Below are 22,645 nucleotides of genomic sequence, written 5' to 3'. Positions count from 1 at the left end.
AAAAGTGGAGGAGTTTGTGAAGTAGCACCGAATTGCTGATTGCTGTGAAATTAGAGGACATTGAGATGTGCTCTGCAAATGAAACAAAGCTTCATTTAAAATGCAAGCACGATGCTTACACACTGTGTTTGGACAATACTACAATAACTTAATGCAAAAAAATTTACTTTGGTTTGCCTCGAGGGTAGAAGCAACCTCTGAGTTGGAAAAAGCATTGCTGTTTTTTAATCCGCTGTGTATCCTTCTTTGAGGTTACAGGAAGCTTCTGTTCTGCTGTGTACCTTAACAAAAAGGGAACATTAAATATAAGGTGTACACATGTGCGCCCTCATTTCATTTTAGCTCAAACATTTTAAGATTAAACTGAGATATGAGGCCTTCTATGATCCTCCACTTGTTATTATGCATTAACATATTTTTCTCATATAGTCTGGATTTACACAGGAACAGAGAATTAGATTTTTCTTTGCCCTTTGAGAGACAGATTAGAAACATCAGATCTGGGTGACATATGTAGGGTTAAAAATCAGATTCTCTGTTGCTGTGTAAATCTACCTGAAGACATCACTTGTAAATTAATAGCTTAATTAAAATTTGCATATGCAAAATGCCTGGAGGAAGATGTGGGTATACAGCATGTGTATACAGTCCATTACACCACTGCTGCTGTCTGAGACCAGATACACACCAGATGCAAATACCGATCAGTGAGTTTTGGAATAATAATAATAATAATAATTGTTTGCTCTAACAAGTCTCATAATATAACTGTAGTGTGAGAGAAGAAGAATCAAATGGCACCAACTAAAATATAATTGTACAAGTAGACCTATCCCTATCAGGTGTGCTGTATTTGTGCTACCCACAGAGAAAGGAAAGGACATATTGTGACACAATGGCTTTTGAAAAACTAGCAGTAGCTGCAGCTGACAAGTCTTTTCTCATCTTCACCACAATAACTCATACTTCAGAGTCTCCTAGACTCCCGCTAATAATACAAAATACTAAAAGTCATTTCAGATTATTCACTTCAGCTCCACATAGCAAAAAGAGTCACCCGGATTATCCACTGCTGCAAGGGCAAAAGAAATGAAACACATGCACACATGCACACACACACACACAGGCAGGCATGCACGCACGCAAACACACACAACACACACAGGGACAAAGTCAAAGCTTGTGCTGAATTTTGGAGTGTATTTTGTTGGGTGAAAGCCAGAGGAAACTCCCCAGCAGCAGATTTGGACTGGTATCATTATCTTGAGTTGCTTCTTATACTCATATGAATCTCAAATGACTTTCTGCTCTCCATGTCAGATGTAACAAGCTTTATTTGTCTTTGAGAAAACAGGGGGTCCGACATTTTTTTCCTCCATAATGAAGGATTTTTTTTTTATTATTGTTTTTGTCTTCTGAGGAGGATGACCCCTTGTCCTCCCAAGAGAATTCATTTTCTTGAACATATTTTTCATATGCTACTCTTCAGTTGAGTAGCTTTGGGCTATTGCAGCTCATACTAATTTGTGCTGGGGAAACTTTCAAATGGATTGTGAGAGAAAAAATAATTTGGACATAGAGCTTACCAGGCCCGTTTGTCTTAAACACATTTTTTGCTTTTGGGGATTTTAACGATTTATAGCACAATTTCAATATCAATAGTAATAGTAATAGTAGTCGTAGTTATAATTACAATTGCACATAAGTACTTGAATTTTCTAACTTGAAGAGCACAATGTGTCAAAATCTTGTTTGAAATGTAATATTAATGGTCACACCATGGCCAATGTTATGTTTGTACATTCTTTACATGATTTTCCTTATCATACAGTGTGCAGAAATCAATGTGATTCAACCAGATCACATATAGAACAGCTTTATTTTTGAAAACATGCATACGTGCCAAAAAACCCAAATCTGAGATGGGCTCTGAGGGATGTTTGCTGAAATCAATTAGATATAGAAACGTCCTGTAAAGTGAAGGTAAAGTATCTTTCTATAATGTATACACCAACACACTAACATGCTAAATCAGTGTTGTAAGATTTATTCTAACTTTACTGTGTAGCCAGGTGGAAATTTGGTCTACAACCATGTGATGCGAGACACAAAACTAACGTCAACAATAGGAAGGCTTACATTTATCTACAGTGCAGCAGCAGGCTGTGCAGCTTCTCCCTTTGAGCTTAGCCCATTGTAATGATCTGCTTTGGTAAACAATTCTGAGAACATAAAGACATCCACCTTTCATATTGGCTGGAAGGGTCTCTACTCGTGATAACACTCTCCGTTCAGCACGGCCCGGCATGGCGGCCGAGTTAAATGTGTGATGTAAGCAGATATTTACCTAGATGCCAGTGACAACAGCACATTCTGTTTAGCATATTAATTGCAGTCATGACTCTGCTGTCTTTGCAATTCCTCCAGCTTAAAAAAAGTTAGCACATGCACAGAAAGTGAGATGTGCCTTTCTGCAGCTGACAAGATCCTTAAAATTACGTGCTCAATCGCCTCGGAGGCTTTTCTGTAACCCCCAAGGAGACCTTGTGGAAATAGCCGGCCCTCCACTCCATCCCCATTGCTGTATAATTGCCTGCCTCAGCTCCCAGAGAGGCCATTTATGTGAACATGATGGTCTTTACACGCCGTACAGTAAAATTGGGGGTTTAACTGCTGTATGTGGTCACTGCCACTCACTTCAGACAAAGGGAGGGAAAGCAGAGTAGAGGCCAGAGGTTTGGCCAAGACGAGGCATGTGTTCACCGTGCCATCCTGCACTGCAGAAAATCTCCATCTTAACCACTCATTTAGTCTGTACGGAAGAGGATTAGGGCCACATGTGAAAAATGTATTTGAGTTCTGAGTTTAAAGTCAGAATTCTGAGAAAAAAGTCAGAATTCTGAGATTCTGAGATTTAAGTCAAAATTCTGAGAATGAAGTCAGAACAGAAGTCAAATACATTTTTCACATGTGGCCCTAATCCTCTTCCGTAAGTCTATTATTGAGTCCTAAAATTTTAATTTTCTTAAAGTGAACAAATCTGCCAATGGGGTGAGATAATTTCACTTTGCAAATCAATTTGTTTCAATAATTTTGTAGAATCATGTGTCATGTTCTTGATAGTAGTGCATTGATCTGCCTTGTTCTGACTTGTTTCAAGACACTGATACTCATTTCTACAAAATTCCTGAAACGAGTGAAGCTGCATTGGAAACAAGTGGAGTTATCTCAACTCACTGGCAGGATTTTTCTCTTGGTTTAAGAAAAATAAGATTTGAAGGCTGAATATGAGACTAAATGACTCGTTAAGATGGAAGTTTTTTGCAGTGTGGCACAACATGGATGGACCGGACTCAACTGCCCAGATCCTCAGTCACATGACCTCGGAGTCAAATGGCCTCGATGGGCAGGACCTATCACTTGTGCCACCTGAGCGGGGCTCACTGTTTGACTGCTGGGCTGGACTGTCAAATGACTTTAAGCTTTGATTAATTCACCTTGAGGCCTATCACTGTCCATGTGGATATTTATTCAGCAGCTGTCATTTCAATAACAGAGCTCATGCCAAACCCTGCAGTCATGCAAAGCTGCTCATGAGAGAATGAGATCACTTTTTCCCTTCTATGCTGAACGTTCAAAGAGCCACGTTAAAGTTTAAGTCAATCATACGCTGATACTGTACACTGTATTGTAAGATAGATTGTATACAGTATAGACCTGCTTTTGGAATTTACACAATAACTGTTTCTTTTCTTTTCTTTAGTGTGAGATCTCCCTGTTGGCCTTGGGAAGCACTAGAGACAGCAACAGCATTGTGAAGCTGAGGCCACACACTGCAGTGGCACAGGTCATGTTCAGTGTATTCATAGACCTGCCACCATTAATGACAATGACTTCTTGTTAGGCTGTAGTACCTACTTACTTACTTACTTGGCTGAGGCATAGCGCATAACCTCGATGACCAGGCTTGAATCCAGTGATGTTTGTTGCATGTCATCCCCTCTTCTCTCTCTCTCTCTCTCTCTCCCATCTCTCCTGTCACTCTCCACTATCAAATAAAGCAAAAAATAAACTTTAGCAAAAGAAACACTCATTGACTTCTTGTTCTCAAGTTTTTATCGCATGATTTCACCTGTTGACTGAGTACTCAAGGTGCTCACTGTTCCCCACTGTATCCCATTGGCAATTACCAATAACAAACATGCTCTGATTATACCAAGGTATAATGGTAAAGACAGTGAGTTTCTGCACTGGCATAATATACTGTTGTATGGTATTGTGTTGTCATGACATGGCATGGTGTCGGTCAAGATGCTACTACATCCTTCTTGGAAGAGGTTTGCTCAATATTATAGCTGTAGTACAAATGTTACATCTTTATGATAGCATGATTAATAAATTATTTAAATAATTATCTAATTAATAATCATCATTATGGGAAAAAATCATTTAAATTTCAGCCTCATCATAGCACAGTCTATTTCAATCCGACTCTTCTCACTCACATTTGAAATCAGAGGTCTTTGGTTTTGTGTTTGTTTTTGTATATTCCATAAGACCAAAATGTTCAACTGAGCAGGAAAAAAACCCATCATAAATGCAAGAGAATAGGCAAAGTAGCATAATGTGTGCACAGAGTAAAATGTTTTGCTGAAGCAAATATGATGTGACATAAATCCCAGTAATCAAAACGGAGCACAGTGGGTTCTTCAGGTGCTCTGATGTCAGGCGCTCGCTTGTGTTTCCCTCCTGTTGTCACTCTGCAGTCGGCTTCTCCACCCCGTGTCTTTCCTCTGAGCCACACCTCCAAGATCCTTCAGCACAGAGTCAGGCTGCAGATTCCTTCATCCTTGGGGCTTGGCAGCTCAGTGTTTGTCAGCCAATGGAGAAAAAAGTGTCTCTCTGAACCAGCACAAAGGCTGGCTTGGAGAAATGACAGTGTTTAGAATTAGGTCAGCAATAACTTGAAGGGTAGCGGATTCCCTTCATAGGGTGCCAGCTACAAAGATAAAATAAAACATTCTCAGAAATGTCCCATTAATTCCAAATTATTCATGTGGTTTGTAACCACAGGAATTCCAGGAAGATATCTTGATATTCTCCAATCTATTTATCTGACAAATTAAGCAGTGCTCAATAGTCCCAAAAAAGCACAATACTAATGAGAAAACCAATAATAATCACACTGCAAAAAATCTCCATCTTCAACAAGTCATTTAGTCTATTACTGAGTCTTGAAATCATATTTTTCTTTAAATAAGTGAAAAAAAAATCTGCCAGTGGGGTGAGATAATTTCACGTATTTCCAATGCAAGTCAATTTGTTTCAGGGATTTTGTAGAATCAAGTGTCATTTTCTTGGTAGTAGTGCAGTGATCTGCCTTATTCTGACTTAAAAATATTGACACTCATTTCTAGAAAATTCCTTGAATAAGTGAAACTGCATTGGAAACAAGTGGAGTTATCTCACCTCATTGGCAGAATTTTTCGCTTGGTTTAAGAAAAATCAGGTTTTAAGGCTGAATATGAGACTAAATGGACATTTTTGCAGTGCACAAGTTATCTCTATTATAATAATGATGACAAATCTCTGAACATAACGATTTCCCATACATCTGATTAGTTATGCCCAGCCAGACCAAACTGTGGCTTCTTTTGTTTTTGGCATTTCTGCTTTATCAGACAGTCACAGTAGAGAGAGACAGGGAAAACAGGGCAGAGAGAGGCGATGACATGCAGCAAAGGGCTTGGAGCGGATTTGAACCCCTGCTGTGATTAGGACTTAGCCTTAATGGTGCACGCTCTACCAGATCCCCAAACTGCAGCCTATTCTTCCAGTACCAGGAAAAATCCTGAGTCACTGAGCACCCCAAGGACCACAATCACCACAGGAAACCCACCCACCTTCACGCCTTTTCAAGACCCATCACACAATCTGTGGTAAAGCCGGGTTAGGCTGGGTTAGGCTCAGACGCCTTCGGGTCTCAAGACACTCTAGATCCTGGATCTCAGGCTCACATTTGCAAGCTTTTGATCCATGCAACCCTGATGAAATCCCCCCGTCTGAGATTCACTTTTGTCTAACATACAGCACGGTCTGCTGTTGAAACAAAGATTAGATGATACTGAAGGCATGTTATGTCATACTGTGTAGGCAGAGGAGATTAGGAGGAGGTATTTTATTAGTCCCTTTCTGCTAAAGATATAACAAAGTTGACGTGCCTGAATTCAAAGTTATTGGGTTGCAAGATGACAGAATACTCCGAATTAAACGAATGAGCTCTTCAACAAGATCCTCATTCTTGTAATTTACATTTCTCTCTACCTCTAGCCATAAGAGGCTTGGGACAGTGCAATTTTGTAGAGAAATCATAAAAAAAAAAAATAATAATAATTTGGTCGAAGAAAATGAGATGCTAATGCTTAGGATTTGTTCTATTTTTTCTCAATTAACTGTGTAGCTCTAATTTTGTAGAAAATGTGGAATTTAATCAGTACAAGACACAGAGTGAAGTGTTTATGCCCCAGTTATGTGAGCAGCAAAGTATAAGTCTCTCTGAAATGAGAATCTCAAATTTTTCTTGTCTTAAGCATGGCTACAGGTTACACCATCCATCTAACATTTTAAATTACATTTTCCCTTCCTTGACTTCTCTCTGGCTTTAACTTAATGTGAAATTATGGATGCTTTTATTAAAAATATCACCCTCTTAACTTATACTGTTTGTTAAATTAAGTTCAAATACTTTATGTGAAGCAGAAAAGACCAGAACTGGCAACAGCACTGTAAGTATTCCATTATCACACGTCCACTCTGGAGACAAAAGCTAATTCCTACAAACACTTGTTCTGATCTGTGAAATTAAAAGGAGGGATTCAGTCCCAACTTGACACTATCTCAGCTGGCTGTAATTTCCACTATCATGACTGTAACCTGATTAGAGCCGTTTTCGACCCAGTGTCTTCAGGTGAGGTGCGGGAACAGAGGTCTGATATGAAGTCCACAACTGTTCTGCTCCAATTCACAGCTTACATTTCATTTCATGATAAGGACAGAGGCATTGTGTGACAACAATACACCCCCACAAAAACACCCATGGAAAATCCAATGCTGTAAGTGTCTTGCAACACAAGTACTAGATATTTTTTCCATCACCAAAAATGGAATATGTCCCATGATCAGATTGCTGAAAATGATTATTGGTTTAATTGTGATAATAACCATTCTGATCCCATCACGGATATAGCGGCCTAATACAGAAGAGGTCTGTGGGAGAATGCATTAACATTTTGGCGTACTATTAATAGCGGGGGGCAATTAAAACATCCTTCATCACTTGGTGAAGTCAACACTCAGATGCTGGACTGAGCACTGTGTTACACATCCATGAGCGCGTGATCAGAATACACAGAGCAGCAAAATGAGATGGAGAGCTGTATGAGGAAGCTGGGAGAGAAAGCCTCATGCCAGTGAAAAGGTCATGTCTCCAACTGAACAGGTAAACAGCCCAGATATCAGACTCAGTTATGAGGTACAAGAGCCCACACTGACATTTGGACAAACTGTGCTTGAATGAAAACTTATCGCAAAGGTAGCACATTGTTCAAAAGCCATCTTGACTTCACTCAGAGAGACAGACTGTTGGGGACAATGGCTGCCGACAGGAGTCAGGGCATAAAACTTTCCACAAAGCGTCCGCAATGTCTGTCTCCTGTTCACCGCTGGTGAGTCAAACCTGTGATAAAAATGTAAAATCTGGAGGTGCTCCATCTACAGTAATAATAGCCATATTTGTATTTCACTTTTCTCAGTGATGAGGTGTTAAATAAAAGGAAGAAAACAAACATATAAACAAACATTCTGATTCCATTAACAGCCATAGCTAATTAAAGCCTACTTAAAAAAAAAAAGAAAAGAAAAGAAAAGAGCTCCAAAGCACAAAATACTTTAATCCTATTTGGTTATTCATCATGAAAAGTTAAAAACTGTATGATTAGCAAATTGAATAAAGGTGTTGAAGTACATTAAAAACACTATAAACTTACAAACACACTATAAGACACTAGGAATATACAGTTATATATATAGTTGATATATAGTTATATATACTGTATTATAGTTACACTGCCAAAAGTATAAAGGCACTTCAACTTAAAAACATGTTTCCTTGCTGCCTTAAAATTGTCAATTGACTGAAATATTAGTGAATAGTTGAGCCAAAGTTCATTCGTTGTTCTAATGTCACAAAATTCTCTGAGTGAACTTAAGACAATAAGTTCACTCAGCAGATGTCTAGTCATGTTGACAGCTGTTTATTAGTTGAATCCACTAATTAATGAGCTGCATTCCAGTGTTATGTAATCTCTCACTAGAAACGTTTTTTAGTTTTGGTTGTTCATGTGTCACATAACTAGTTAATTATTTAATTGGGCTATACACAGCTAGCTGCACTAATGTGAACACAATTGTTGAACAACCATTTGAGGAGGCTGCTCCGCCTGATTTAATTTTTGGAAACTGTGAAGTTTGAGGTGTTATAATTGAACTGGGTACAAATTTTCAGCAAGGTTATAATTTTTTTTATTTGATTTGTTTTTATCAGAAGTAGCCGGAGATTCACCTACACGCATAACAAGTCTCCATCCAGTAACTTTCTCCAAGCTAGAAGAAGGAAGGGTTTGAGATAACTCAAATACAATGCATGCTGGGAAGTCTGCTAATGAGCTAACAATGCCTCTCCGTAAACTTTAACATTATCAGTTTAGAAGTCATTTTATTAAGTGGCTCCGGCTCTATCCCACCCTCCTCCCAAATTCCTCTATTATCTGATCTATTATCTGATATTATCTGGTCTATTGTTGCTAAAGCAGAGAATTACTTTCAGGCTCCAGCAACATAAGCTTAGTATGTGATTCTGTATCTCTCCAGTTTACCTGCCTCCTCCCCACGCTTGTATTATGGATCTTTTCTTACCTGCACTTAGCCTACATTTTTTCTGAAATATAGTCCTAGTAAACACGGCAGGGTTTACAGGGTTCCAGAGTGAAGTAGCCCATCTGGTTAGTTAAGTGTGTGTTTGTAGCGTTTCGCTGGGCTGCTGCAGCACATGGATGCGCGGATCCGCGGCTCTGATTGGACAAGATCTCGTCAAAGCGGCTCCAAACAGGCGCACTCGGCTCTTACTTGTCATTACTGTTGCTCGGATTCACAATCCCATGAACACCGCTGGGCTCCGGGTGTCCATCTCCTCTCGGACTAACCTCATTTGGAATTGCTTTTAAATTGAGTCCAGCAGCTCGCGCCATGGATGCTACAATTTATCAGATAATATTTGGAGAGTTTGGAGACCCGAACTGTAGTTTGATAGATGCTTTCCAAGACACTTTTTTTGAAAACGCATCCTTCTCATTGCTGAACATTGATGGTAAGATTGGATTGCTTCTTTCATGTGGATATTGCAGGTGGTTTTGTTGCAGCTTGGGAAAGGGGAACTAAGCGTCACCCTGTGTTTTTTTCCCCCAAGGTTCATATTGCAATGCCACAACCGATGAGATTGGGACCTGCTGGCCACGGAGCAACACCGGGCGGATTGTAGAGAGACCCTGCCCAGAGTACATCAATGGGGTGAAGTACAACACAACGAGTAAGATATCATGTCAAAAGTTCCTTACAGTGCATTTATTTGGAAATCCTAGGGTGTTGGATTTTTTTTTGCAGTGTCCTCCTGGTTTGTCATTTGTGGATAACAACACAAATAAAGTAACCAGTAATGTACATTTTTATCAAATACACAATTCAGTTATATGTGCTGGCTTGATGGAATCTTTACTTCAACGTTAAGTAAAGCCAAGCAAATTATGTTTTAGTGATAGACAGATCTAATGACTGCTCTGCCCTTTAGGAAAAAACAAACGGAAGCACTAAACAAATCAAACACAACAAACAAACAAGAGCTTAATAATTGGTCAGTGTCTTCTTGAGCTTCTTAATTTTCGCTGTAAACTCAAGGGTTTTTTGCAGATATGTTCCTGGTCTGCTGCTGCTCTGATGTGAAACAGTGATGACAGTGAATCTCAATGATCATCACACCTCCTGTCACTGCAACAGCTGGATCAGAATGAGCTTGGGTGGCTGCTGTTAATGCACATAGATATATTATAAATGAAAAAGGCAAACTAAAATTGAAAATGCCGCAATATTTCTCTAAAGGAAAAATCCTCCCTAAAACACCTTTAACACATTGTTAAAAACAGCTATTGGCGATGCACCTTGTATTTCTGGACCATTTTGGTGTTTAGTTGTGTATCTTTCTTATTCCTGAGGATAAGTGGCCAAACTTGGCCAAATTTCCAGTGCAGTTACAATAGAGTTTAATAGCAGAACATTTTTCTGCAATCTAAAACATCAATGGTAAATTGCAGGTTTTGGTGTCAGTGCCTCAGAATCAAAGAGCAAGAGCTTCTTTCTATAGACTCACCATTTTGCACCGACACTCAACAATCATACAGGAGAAATCCATTGCGGAAGAGGCAGAGAGACCAATTTGTCCACTGACAGTAGCCTCAATAGACCATAATGCAATGCTGCTACAATACAAGTAGTGGTTTGGGTAAGGGGCGCGACTCCCACATTTTTTCGACTGGAAAAATCTCTCGCTTTGTTGCTTTTACTACGCTATCACTATTCATCTGTCTACCTACACATGACCCACAGCTGAATGCTCAGGGTCAAGGCTCATGTTCAGGGTCGTTCTCTGTGGGTTGTTGAAAGGCATTCTGGGAAATGCATTTACAAAAAGACAACAAATGCAATTTAGGCTTATCCGTAGTTCCCAACATTACTCAATGAATTGAACTCGCTGTTGATCTCAATGACAATAAGCTAATGACGGCTGACACTGCTGGGTTGGAACGAATCAGAAACTGAATTGTAACAGCAAACAGTATGTTAGATGTGTTAGATGTGTTATGTTATGTGATTCCTGTCTTAATCATAAGATGGATATTCACATAAGAAGGAAATAAGTAACTGAACTAGAAGTAGACAAAACCAAGAAAAGGTAATGACAACGCTTCATCACAAAATAACTCCTGTAATGTATTGAGCATCACAGATTCATGATATATGACACTGTAAGTATTTCTCCTGCAACACAGCAATCATCTCTGTAATAGGCTCAGGTGCAGTGTCCCCCCCCCCCCCCCCCCAATCCATCTGTCCAGTCACCTCTCACTGCATTGATCCGCCCTTTGCTGATGCACAGTATTGTTTAGACATGCTCTGTGTTTTGCTCCTCTTGGCCTGAAAAAGCGCAGTCGTTTGCCATGACAACACGTTTACAGACACTTTCTCTGACGTACTTTCATTTGTCCACACCCTTGCCAATCAATATAATACTTTTGAAAGCCTGAAGATAAGTGATCATGTCGAGATCACAGCGAGTGAATATTCCTGGCACTAAAAGACTAAGCCAGCCAGATGCGGTGGGATAAAGTGACACATTGTCTGCGCTCATTAAATCTGGCAGGAGGTTTGAGGTGATTAGAAAAATGCACGCAACAATGGTACCTGGACTCTAGCCTCCTGCTCTATTATCCAGGTGACAAACCAAAATTAAGAGGTCGAGGACAATTATCAACAAGAAAAAAACAAACCAACGATCTTCGAGAAAAAGTCATTTGCATTATGGGATAGATTGTAATTCATTGTTGGAATATAACAGTTGACAGATGTTTTGATGTGCTGTGTATAGAGCCCAAGAGTATAGGTAATTATGTGAATCAGTCTTCCTGACAGCAGATCATACATTTTTCACTCTTGCACAGTCAACAACATTTATTATTAACACCGTCAATGAGTTTTCCCATGGGTTGGGCTATAGATCAGTGTTGATTTGTCACATACACATGCTTCATAAGGTGCTTGAAATAAGATGTAATGGTCATGAGCAGCAACCGCATGAAAAAAACTTGTTATGTTTTGCTGGATCTGGTATCAGGGTTCCCATTAGTCCTGGAATTTCGAGAGGTGTATTCCAGACAGGGAAAGTCAGGGGATTTAATAAATTATCTGCAGAAATGAAGGAATATCAGGGAATTGTACAAACAGGTCATTTTACTGGAATATAGCATAACGTTTTCCAACTTCTTCCACACATTCCACACATTAGATGGTGGTTTTCAGCTGGTTTTTCCACAGCAAGCCCAAACCAGACTGTTTACCCCTTCAGAACGTTTCCGAGCTGAAAAACAACATTCTCAAACCAGGAAGGAATACAGTTTTTGAAGGCGCTGCAACTTCAGTCATGGAAAGTCATGGAAAAGTCATGGAATTTCATGTCAGAGCCACGGTGGGAACCTCGATCGGCTTATCTGTCTGTGATCAATTATTGTAGTCCCAGTTTGAGGACAAATACCACAACACGAGGATTTCAAGGGGGGGTCTGTGAGAATTTGCAGTTTGGACTTGCACTTTTGATCATGTGAAAGAGCATTACAGTCTCTGTAGATTATGCCTCTGGTGCATACGAGCATGCAATCCCTGGAGGAGATTGACAATACTGTTGCATGACATGCTTAAACAGCTCATGCTTTACTTCAGCACGCACTTTTCAAAAGATCATGAACAGGTCTAATTGCGCCAAATCTCTGGCACCATTCTGCAGCCTATAGGGAATTTCTTAGTTTGTTTTTTAATCCTTTTTTATGGGTGGGATTGCTGAGCACGCATGGTCTTTTCCAGCTCCATCCTGTCTCACAGGATGTATTCACATCCAGAAGCCACCCAGTAGACCTCTCAAGTGTGACATAATTTCTCGGCCCACATGAGGGATTCCGGATCCTGCCCCCTTTCAGTCTAATGTAAAAATGAGTAAGGGCGTAGAATGATTGCCTTTAACTACGTCCAATGCCGTTCTTGATTATGTTTGCTTTCGAGGGTTCCTCTATTATGCATTTCATTATTTGTTGAGGTGGATTCTCATGGGTTTTAAAGCTGCAGTGAAAAAAAAAAAAAAAAATCGCTAGCCATACTTAACTTAGCATTCCAGCATTTCATGGCTTTGTAAAGTTTTTTAAAAATTCAGTAACTTTGTTATATGCAATTTCTTTGAACATTATTTGACCCATTTTAAGAATAGAACGATTGGGAAATGCAATTAAAAAATCCCATTAATTCTTGCCATAGGAGAAAAAAAAAGTCTCCGGATAAAATCTGAAAAAGCCCCAAAATGACACTTGAGAGGCCGATACAACCACAGTCTTCTTCTGTTGGCCACAGCTGCAGGGTTAAGGACACCTTGAATTGTTGAGGGAGTGTTGCTTCAAAAAGCTTCTAGCTATGTACCGTATTTCCTCTAATAGTGGCCGGTAGTCAATTAAAAGCCGGGTCTCCGATAATGGCCGGGGCCGTGGTCGACACGAACAAATAAAGGCCGGGCCCAAATACAGGCCAGGGAAAAAAACAAAGGAAAAAACATCGGTGGATACCGGTAAAATCCTGGTGCCTGTTATATAATGTAACTGTAGTTTGTAGTAACGTACAAGTGCCACAAGATGGCAGTAGCTACATTTGAAGTACCATATGGGACCCGTGCAACAGTAAAGTCTAGAAGAGCCGCACTATTAAATTATTTTATCCCCATTCAAGTTAGCAGAGGGCTAACCGGAAGTTAGCCCGCTCGGCCAGCGGAAGTCTGTGGAGCATGCCGTCGTCGATTACCGTAATTATCGGTAATGTATTGCAGTAACAAAAAAACGGCTACCTAATGAACCCCAACAGAAGCAGATCAGAAAACAAGGAGGCTTCGTACTAAAATATGAGCAAATATACTTATCAAACAGAGGGAATTAGAAATAAAGGCCTGTCTCTAATATAAGCCTGCTTCCAGTAAAGGCCTCTGCAGTTGAGGTAAATAAAGGCCCGGGCCAATATTAAAGGAAATACGGTAGTCTCAATAGCTCTACATGGTTTAGTTTTCTTTAACCGTCTCAGTGAAACACTCACTTCACCTGGTAGAAACATTGTTAAAGAGTTATTTTGCACCCAGTTTGAGCTTCTCTCCGCCTACTGCGCGATTTTGAAAAAAGCAAGAAAGTGGGTGTGAAGAGCGGGGGAGAGAAGGGCAGTTTGGAGCTTGTCTGGGTTGATGAGAAGGAGAACTGGGTGGTTCACATTTTTCTACCAAATGATGAATTTTAGGATAATTGTCCTTGAACACTGCTGAATCTCTAACTGAACACCGGCTTCTAATTTTAACCACTAGAGGGCGAACTGAGCCAGGTTTAGTGAGATAAAAACGACATCGGCACATTTGTGCTCAAATGCTGACAATATGACCGGCATTGTTGTATTTCATAACTACATACTCAATACCAGTTTACACTCCAAAAAAGTGTTTTAGTGTGGAGTTACTCTTTAAATAAGCTTTGTGTGTACAGTAGTTTCTTAAAAGTATCATAGCAACATTGTTTCTAAATTCAGTTGTGCAGTATTTCTTTTTCCTGGTTGTTGCAGCACCTGGCAGCCACAGTGAATTACAGGAGCTATAGGATATTGAATGTTGAATATATACATGTGCAATGATGTGTATAGCCTACTATCCATTGTATATTGCACTGTCCCATTGCATTCCTGCTGTACTTTCACCATGTGCGTCAAAATGCACTGTGAAAATGTTAGTTGTCTGTTTGTCTCTACACCCACAGCACCAAGGCAGATTCCTTTGTTACACTCATGCATTTCTCATTCTCATTCTGATTGAACTTAAATTACAGTCTTGTCATATCTTGATGGTTTGTTCAGAAAGTTACAGCACAAGTGGACAATTAGTGTCACAGTTAGGCAAATAATTAAAAACACAAATAGATATTGGATTGATGGATTGATTTTGATTTCTTTCTAAAACAAAACAAAACAAAACAAAACATTCAAACAATTCCTCAAGGACAGCTGAATTTGAAGGACATCCAATCTGTATCCTGTTAAGAATTCAGGAGCAGTTTAGCTGCAGTAACATATACAGTTGAATATGTCAGTCCATGTAGAGCAATGTGTAAAATAGATTCAAGTTAAACATAGTAGAGGAGATTTCACCATAGCCCTAAATGCTTAATTGATATTCAGCTCACTGGCGAGGTTTTACAACAAATTCCCAAATGTCCTGAGGCAATTGAGGTGATTATCTTGATCCTGCTGGGTCATATAGGCAGCTGCCATCTACAGCAGTGGATAAATACAAATTTCAAATCACAAAATAGGTCAGACTAAGAATAGAAAGAGGCCCTAACATCACGTGAGCAGGTGTTAATTAACACTTTGCTGTCTCCGAAATAAGTCACGATACTGAGAAAAGGACTTTGATGTGAAAGCTGCAGCACACAGGTTTTTCCAACCAAAGCGTATTCGGATACGTCTCTTTTTAACTGACCCCCTTCGGCTACACATTTGACCCACGGAACTAACAATAGATTCTCTTCCATTTGATATCGCCTCCTTGGTATGTCTCATAGCATTTACCGCTATACGCCTGCATCTTAGAAAGAGAGGCTGAACCCAGGCCCAGGCTACTGTTACATGGACTATTGAAGACAAGCCCCAATACACTACAGTCACAGTTGTCGGACACTGAAAGATATAAATACATTGTGTTTGACCTCGTTGGGTTTCAGCAGTACTTTGAAATGGGCAGCTGAGTAAGGTTAATGTCAGCAGAATTTCAGTTAACCGTTGCCACAGTCTCAGAAAAAATCGGAGGATTCACACAGTTTCAGCCCCACTCAGGTATAAGGGGAGATTAATTCTTTGCCATTTATTTCAGCATATATAAATATTAATGCCTGCAGAGTGGCTTAAGAGGCTTATGCATTTTTAAAACTCCCCGTGTCCTTTTTTTTTGTGCGTTTATCCAGTTCCATGGTTTACATGAAATGCACATCGCCGCTGTTGGGGTAGAGCTGCTAGATGTGGTCTAAGTTCCTTCGTTGTCTCTGCTTGGCACTGCCGTGTCGTCCGCTTGCTATCAACCCTCGGGCAGACGTGATGTGCACAACAGTATAGATGAATGATATCAGCACCTCAGTGTCGCAGTTTTCCAATTTCAGTGTCCTTTGTGCCTTCTCAGTTTAGGGAAATCCAGAGTGTAACTGTAATTTGTCAGTGAATCTCGCTCCTTTTCCTTTGTAAACTCACCTCATCCCTCTGCGTCTCTATTCATTGCCATGGAGGAGACATGCTATCAGCGCAGTGTGCCTTTCCAATCACCGCAAATCACAGTCAGGATCACTGTGTCCACAATGTAGCTTTATTGATTCCCTTATCTGGATTAATAAGGCTGGAGTCGTATCAACACTGTGGTGTGTCGCAGGTTCAGCGAGAAGAGCAGAGCTTCCGCAGCAGTGCATGTCGGGGATACAACTTGTCACTTCATTTTAAATCAGAGATGAATCAGCGCAACGCAGTTTGTTTTTCTGAGGCAAACATGGAAGCGAAGCCGGCCAGTGAATGAAAAGACACCGGGGGTCAACATCAAACATGAAAATCGCAACTATCTCGCTCCAAAAAGTTTGCCGCAGGAAATTCTAGGCGATGTGTTATGAGATGCTGTGTATGTTTTTGTTGTATGGTTTTGTTTATTACCAAAGAGATTGCACCACATGAGCAATTAGCCTCCCACATAAACTGTTGATGTTTCCCCGGTATTCAGGACTACTATTAACCCACTGAGATGTTTTATTGCAAAGATAAAGATTTATCATCTCTCATAAAAACATTATGGGCACAAATCATTTCGAAGTGATTGGAAGTGTAATATAGATGCAGGTTTGATTCCATAACCGTGATACAGCCGTGGATTTGATTTGAACAGGATATTTACCCAAGACAGTGTAAGGGAAATCACTCTCAGGAACTTACTCATTTCTCAGCTTAGCCAAATGAGTCACTGATGTCTGACGCTGACGTTTGATGGCTGTCTAAATGAGCGTAACACCATCATATGTCATCAGATCCCCTGTGGAGGAGTGATATATAGGTCATAGTTCAGGTTTAACAAAGCTGTGAGAAAGCCCCTCATGGACTCACATGTAGAAAGGGCAGATTTGGATGCACAGATTCTATTGGTTTGTTACCGCATGAGTGAGGTTTACCACTTCCCAACCACAGAACGTCTCTTCTTACGTTAGCAACACATCCTCCTGATGCAATTCCATGTGCAGTTTCCCATGGTCAAAATCGCACGGGCCCAGTTATTTGAATCCACTGATTGCACCGAGGTCTTCAGTAAAGTACCTCTCCTTTGCTACTCTATTCCCCCTTGAAACCTTTGCTCTACTTCTATACAGTGGGACTGGATAAGAGGTTAGTCAGTCAGCAAATTCAGGTCAGCGTGTGTTGCAAACATTTCACTAACCATTGCACACCATCTCCCCCAGGGGGTGTCCAATCAGCACCAGTCTCCCCCGGCTGTGCTCAACACTGGCTCACCATCCAAACTAACAGTAGAAGAGCTGTAGAGCCTTTTTTTTTTTCTTTTTCTTTTTAATCCAAATTCATCCAAAAGCAGCTCCCAATTAGTGTTACTGTCAGAGATAGGAGCGCTTTGTCTACTTTTTAATAATCTCGGTTGATGCAGAGTTGTTGCACAGAGTGGATTGTTTTTCATTGTTTTTCAGTAATGAACAAAATCAGAATCAGGCTTTATTGGCCAAGTATGCAACACATACTAGGAATTTGACTTTGGTTAAAAGCCCTATTCATAGTATTCTGTTACATCATCACACGGCCATCTTGGTAGGAAAATAACATTGTAATCAATTAACGGGTGATTATAATCAAACGACAGCCACAGCCAATGAACTGTGTATATTGTAAGGCACCATATTGGTAGGAAATGCATGTGACATCATGGGAATACTATGAATAGCTCCCGTTTCTTACATTCATACATACATAACACTAACACCTTCCCACACATACAGTATATATTTCCGTACCATGCTACAACATACTGTATACATTCATATATATATACACATACAATGACATCATGCTCTGAATGGAAGCTTAAACTGTTTTATGAAATGCAACTCTTATACCACACCAGCGATTTCCCTTCAAATAAAGAATGATACAAGTGTTTTGTTGCAAGCCAATGATGACCCATTGATTACCTATATTGTTAACGCATATGTCATTATGTTTCCTTAAAAAAAAAAACAATTTAATAATTTATTTCCACACCTCTAAGTGTGAAGTTGCTTTGAAAATCTCTTTCATCTAATTTTGAACATTTCTTCCATCTTTGACACTGAAAAATGAGAGTTGGCATCTCTGTTTGATGGTGCTCTTAGATAAAAGTCAAAGGCCACAGGATCGATAAAAATGGCTCAGTTGCTTTTGGCCTCGGAAGACGCTGGTCAAAAGCGTATTTTTTTTCATGCCGTGACCTTCTATAAATTACGTGGATATAGTCCTTATGTGATGTGACAGCATATGCTCGCTATTTGGATTTGTTATGTGGTTTAATATGTTCTCATTATCCCGACACGCTATCCTACATATGTGGCTTGTTGGTTTCCCTTAGGGCCGTAGACTTGTAGCGCCTGGCCTCTTGCTCATTTTCCCCTCACCGACTGACTTCAGCTCAGCTGTGTGGTGTGAGACTCTGACAGCACACAGCACATTAAAATGTTTTGCCTGTGTGCTGTCACACAGGCAAAACATTTTAATTTATGCCCTAAAATTGTAGATATTCCTAATGTGTTATGAGGGCACGAAAGGAAAGGAGGGGAGCTTAAAAGACACAGCTGTGAATAAAGCATTACCCAGCAACACTTCCTCAGGCTCTGATGGTCTGTCTTTTCGTTTCAGTGGTCATCACTCAAGGCAGAATGCTTTTAAAGAGAGATTTGATGTTGCATGCTAAACTGGAGGGTACACATAAAGACAGAGAGTTACCAGGATTCCCTTTAATTGCAATAATTCGTTAAAACAACATTATATGTATATAGTCTGCAGTTCGCTGAATGAGGGGAGATACAGCTGGTGTGAAGTCTATCCCGGGTGTGCTGATCGAGACGCAACAATTTGTATTTGTGTATGTATTTGTTCTACCAAAATTTCTCCAAAATACTTTATTTATTCCCCTTGTAATCATTGCCATTGCTATTGTCAACATATTAAAGCATATAACAGCAGTGTTTAACAACAGATCATTTGTTTTTTAAAGCTGTATTTAACAACAAACATAAACATAAACAACAACTGTGACCATAAACATAGGCTTTTATAAACCCAGCCATAAACAAACACTAACCAGTCAATTACAAACTGAAAAGATGTCTTTATGAATCAAAATTCTCACTATGAACTATTCCACCACCAACCCCCCCTCACTGGGGGACACTGAACATTTATGGACTGGGATAAAAATGGGATAAAAAATAGAGATGGAAAGAGCATACAGTTTTTGAATAATGAATCCTGTGCACTACCTTGAATTTAATTAATTGATTCTTAACAGAACACGATTGAATTCTACCAAGTTCCTCTGCCCAGACATCATTTCTTTCATAATCTGCACACCCAGCTTTTCTTCCCAGAGTGTGTGGAGCAATCCGGTTGTTCTGAAAATATATTCACAGAATCAGAGACCAGTTTTGAGCATTGGGGGACCCTAACAGCTTATAGAGCAGACCGTTTTTTCGGAGAGATTCAAAATTGGGTACATTTTTTTAAAGTTTCATTACATTTACATTTCATTCAAACTAAATTGCGTAGAATATTTCCCACTGTAGCTTATCTTTGTGACAAATCTGCGGAGGGTTCCTTGGCTCATGTTTTGGGCAGGTTGTACACGTTCTGGTGTGACATTTTCCAAATGGTTTTTGAGACGTATGGTTGCACTTTTCAACCTCACACAGAGATTGCACTATTTGGCTTTTCGCTCTCCCTTGCAAATTGGAACGTTTCTGAACAGAACACTATTATGTACAGCACGATTATCGCAAAAAGAATAATCCAAGGTTCTGGAAGTCAGATATTGCCCCACGATTCACATCCTGGCTTGCTGAATTTGTATGGAGATCTGGAGAAAGTTAGGTCTACGGGGTGGTTGGGAATCTCTCAAAAATTTGTGAAATATGGCGACCTGTATTAGACCAAAAAAATGGAAATCCGCATTAGGAGGAGGAGGAGAGGTGGTGACTTGGACAACTACCTTTTGAGAAGAGAAAGATTTTGGATTTTTCAGTTAGGTACGCTGACCCCAGGTGGTCTGAAGGAAGTTGGCTCCATTTCTTTGGTCTATTTTTATTTTTTTATTTTCCATTGTTTGTGGTTTCTTGAATGGGAGGTTTAAATAACTTTCAGGATATTGCTAAAGGTATTGATACATTGTCATGTCTATGATATTATTATGTTGATGTGACTTCCATTTGTATAGCTTTCATATATGTGGTTGAAATATGAACAGCTTATCTCCTGTCAAAGTAATCCTATAGAATGATGTAAACATTATAGATATTGGTCTTTTTTTGCTTATGTAGGCCTATGTAAGAATGAATGTAATTTTGTTTTTTGTTTTAGATGTGAATATGTTTTGATTTGTAGATACTGCCCCTAGTGTAGGAGAGTCTATTTATTATTTATATTAAAAGGAAGTCACTAACACGAAGCCTATGGGCAAAACGTTGTCTTTTCAGTTTGCCAAGCTGCATATTTTTTATTTGAAACACGTAAAATAAATCAATCAAGAAATCTTTTTGAGAGTGAGGATTTCTCTTTTTTTGGTTCTTCAATTAAGCCTATTTGAATTTGACGCACCAGAGAAGCCTTATTTTATGTCCATTTTCTTACCCGTTGTATGGACATCTTAGTCATGACCACCTTGGCCCGTCACAGGCTGTGTAATGCTTTGCCACCTCAAGGCCCTTCTTACATATAGGATGTGGTTCTGCGCTCGATGCTTGGTACAGCACACAATGGGCTAGAAGGTCAAAGGAAGTTGACGAGGAGTGTGCAAAATAAGCAGGGTTTTTGATTTTCGAGTAGGAAAGAAGGTCACCATTATAGCTCGCTGGAAAAAGCTTTTGATGTATGTGTCCCTCGTTCAAAAGAAAACCCTGGCCCTAGCACTGGCCCTGCTCGGAAGAAAAGGAAGAGCAGCAGCCACTTGGTTAGAAACCTATTTCCTGGACAGGCTTTCCTCCAGAGATCACGATATTCCCTTGAACCTGTATTGCACAGCTCAGGGAATTCAGATACAGCAAGGTTTAGTTTCTCCTCCATTTTCCTTCACTTCCTGGCTGTTTCACTTCTCGTTTCTATTGGACCCACGGGGATTTTTGCAAAAAAACGTTCAAGTTGTTGAACTTTGGGCGCCAAAGCTCCGCGCTTTGCCTGCCGCAGCAAAAATCAGTTTATTACATTTTTATGTTAAATTTTTGTTTTTATATTTTTTTTTAAAGAAATTGCATTTTATGTTTTGTTAGTGTTATCAATCTCATATTTAAAGCTCTATCGTTTTACCTCTACTTTTGTTTAATCTGCATATTCCGGTATAAACAAACATCTAAATAAATCAAAAGCTTTGCTGGGAGGAATACTGAAGTTGTATTTTGGGAAGACCAGCGGTGTGGAGTGATGGGGAGACACAACATCCCTGCTGTACTGAACTGACTTCTTAATCCACTCCCAGTCGAACCAACTCCGCCTCACAAAGTCAATCAGCAGATCCGCTGGGAAAAGAAAAAGCAAAAAACTCACCAATACTAAATTAATAATCAAAATAAATAAACAATTCTCGCAGCAAACAAAAAGCATACGAACAAGCACCTCTCTCTTTCTCTCTCTCTCTCTCTCTCTGGCTGTGTTTGTGTGACAGGCAGCAGCAACACAAGCAGACTGGCTGAGAAATGCAAACAAGCTCCGCCCCCTTCTCTTTTGAGTTAGAAAAGCCAATTGAGTTTATATTTCCACACGACTACAGGCATATTATTAAAACATCTGAACAATATTGAAGACATTTGGACGGAACAAATATTCACGTTAAAATGCATTATTCACAATATGGTATTCAGACTCAGGATCCCTAATGTCTGTACAATCCCACCTTGGGGCATACGCAGTTCATAAATCAAGAGACCCTCCACTCTCCTGGGACAAACCTATGTCATGTACATCATGTTCATTCCCCTTAGTTCAATTATGAAATTCACTGAACCATCTCAAGGATATTTGAAGTGCCAATCATACTGTAGTTGTACTGCCTTCCCTCCCTTCAGGGGGGATATATATATATAATTCTTCAGTTCCAGAGGTACAACTCATACACTGTGGGACATAAAATCACACCCAAAGTGCCTGGCAGAGACTGACAGGACAGGATGGGAAAATCTCACAAGGGTATTTGGTGATGGACAATTGGCTGCTGACCTCCTACACCAAGACGTCGTCACATTTGGTCCAACAATTGAACAAGCCATTCCTCCAGTAAAGTGGCCACAATTGCCACAAGGTTGCTCAAACTCTCTTGCAGCTCGGGTAATAGCCTTCGCAATCCGGTGGGAAAGACGCTGCTTAAAAAACAGTTTGTTCCTGACCAGATTGGCAAAGCACACAATCAACTGATTTAGTCCCTGATGTTTCA

General features: G+C 39.9%; 1 protein-coding gene across 2 annotated transcripts in view; it reads left to right on the top strand.

Annotated features, from left to right (window-relative positions):
* The first annotated feature begins 9,303 nt into the window (after positions 1-9,303).
* The window catches only part of crhr2 (corticotropin releasing hormone receptor 2), a 33,868-nt gene continuing 20,526 nt past the window's right edge, over positions 9,304-22,645 (top strand). For both annotated transcript variants that reach the window (XM_078287664.1, XM_071910847.2), the window contains exons 1-2: positions 9,304-9,424; positions 9,524-9,643. In XM_078287664.1, the coding sequence (XP_078143790.1) occupies positions 9,304-9,424; positions 9,524-9,643 (241 nt within the window). The remainder of the gene's footprint in view (positions 9,425-9,523; positions 9,644-22,645) is intronic.

This window comes from Centroberyx gerrardi, chromosome 13 (genome assembly GCF_048128805.1).
Source record: "Centroberyx gerrardi isolate f3 chromosome 13, fCenGer3.hap1.cur.20231027, whole genome shotgun sequence".
Lineage (NCBI taxonomy): Eukaryota > Metazoa > Chordata > Actinopteri > Beryciformes > Berycidae > Centroberyx > Centroberyx gerrardi.
This window is presented reverse-complemented; position numbering and strand designations above follow the sequence as displayed.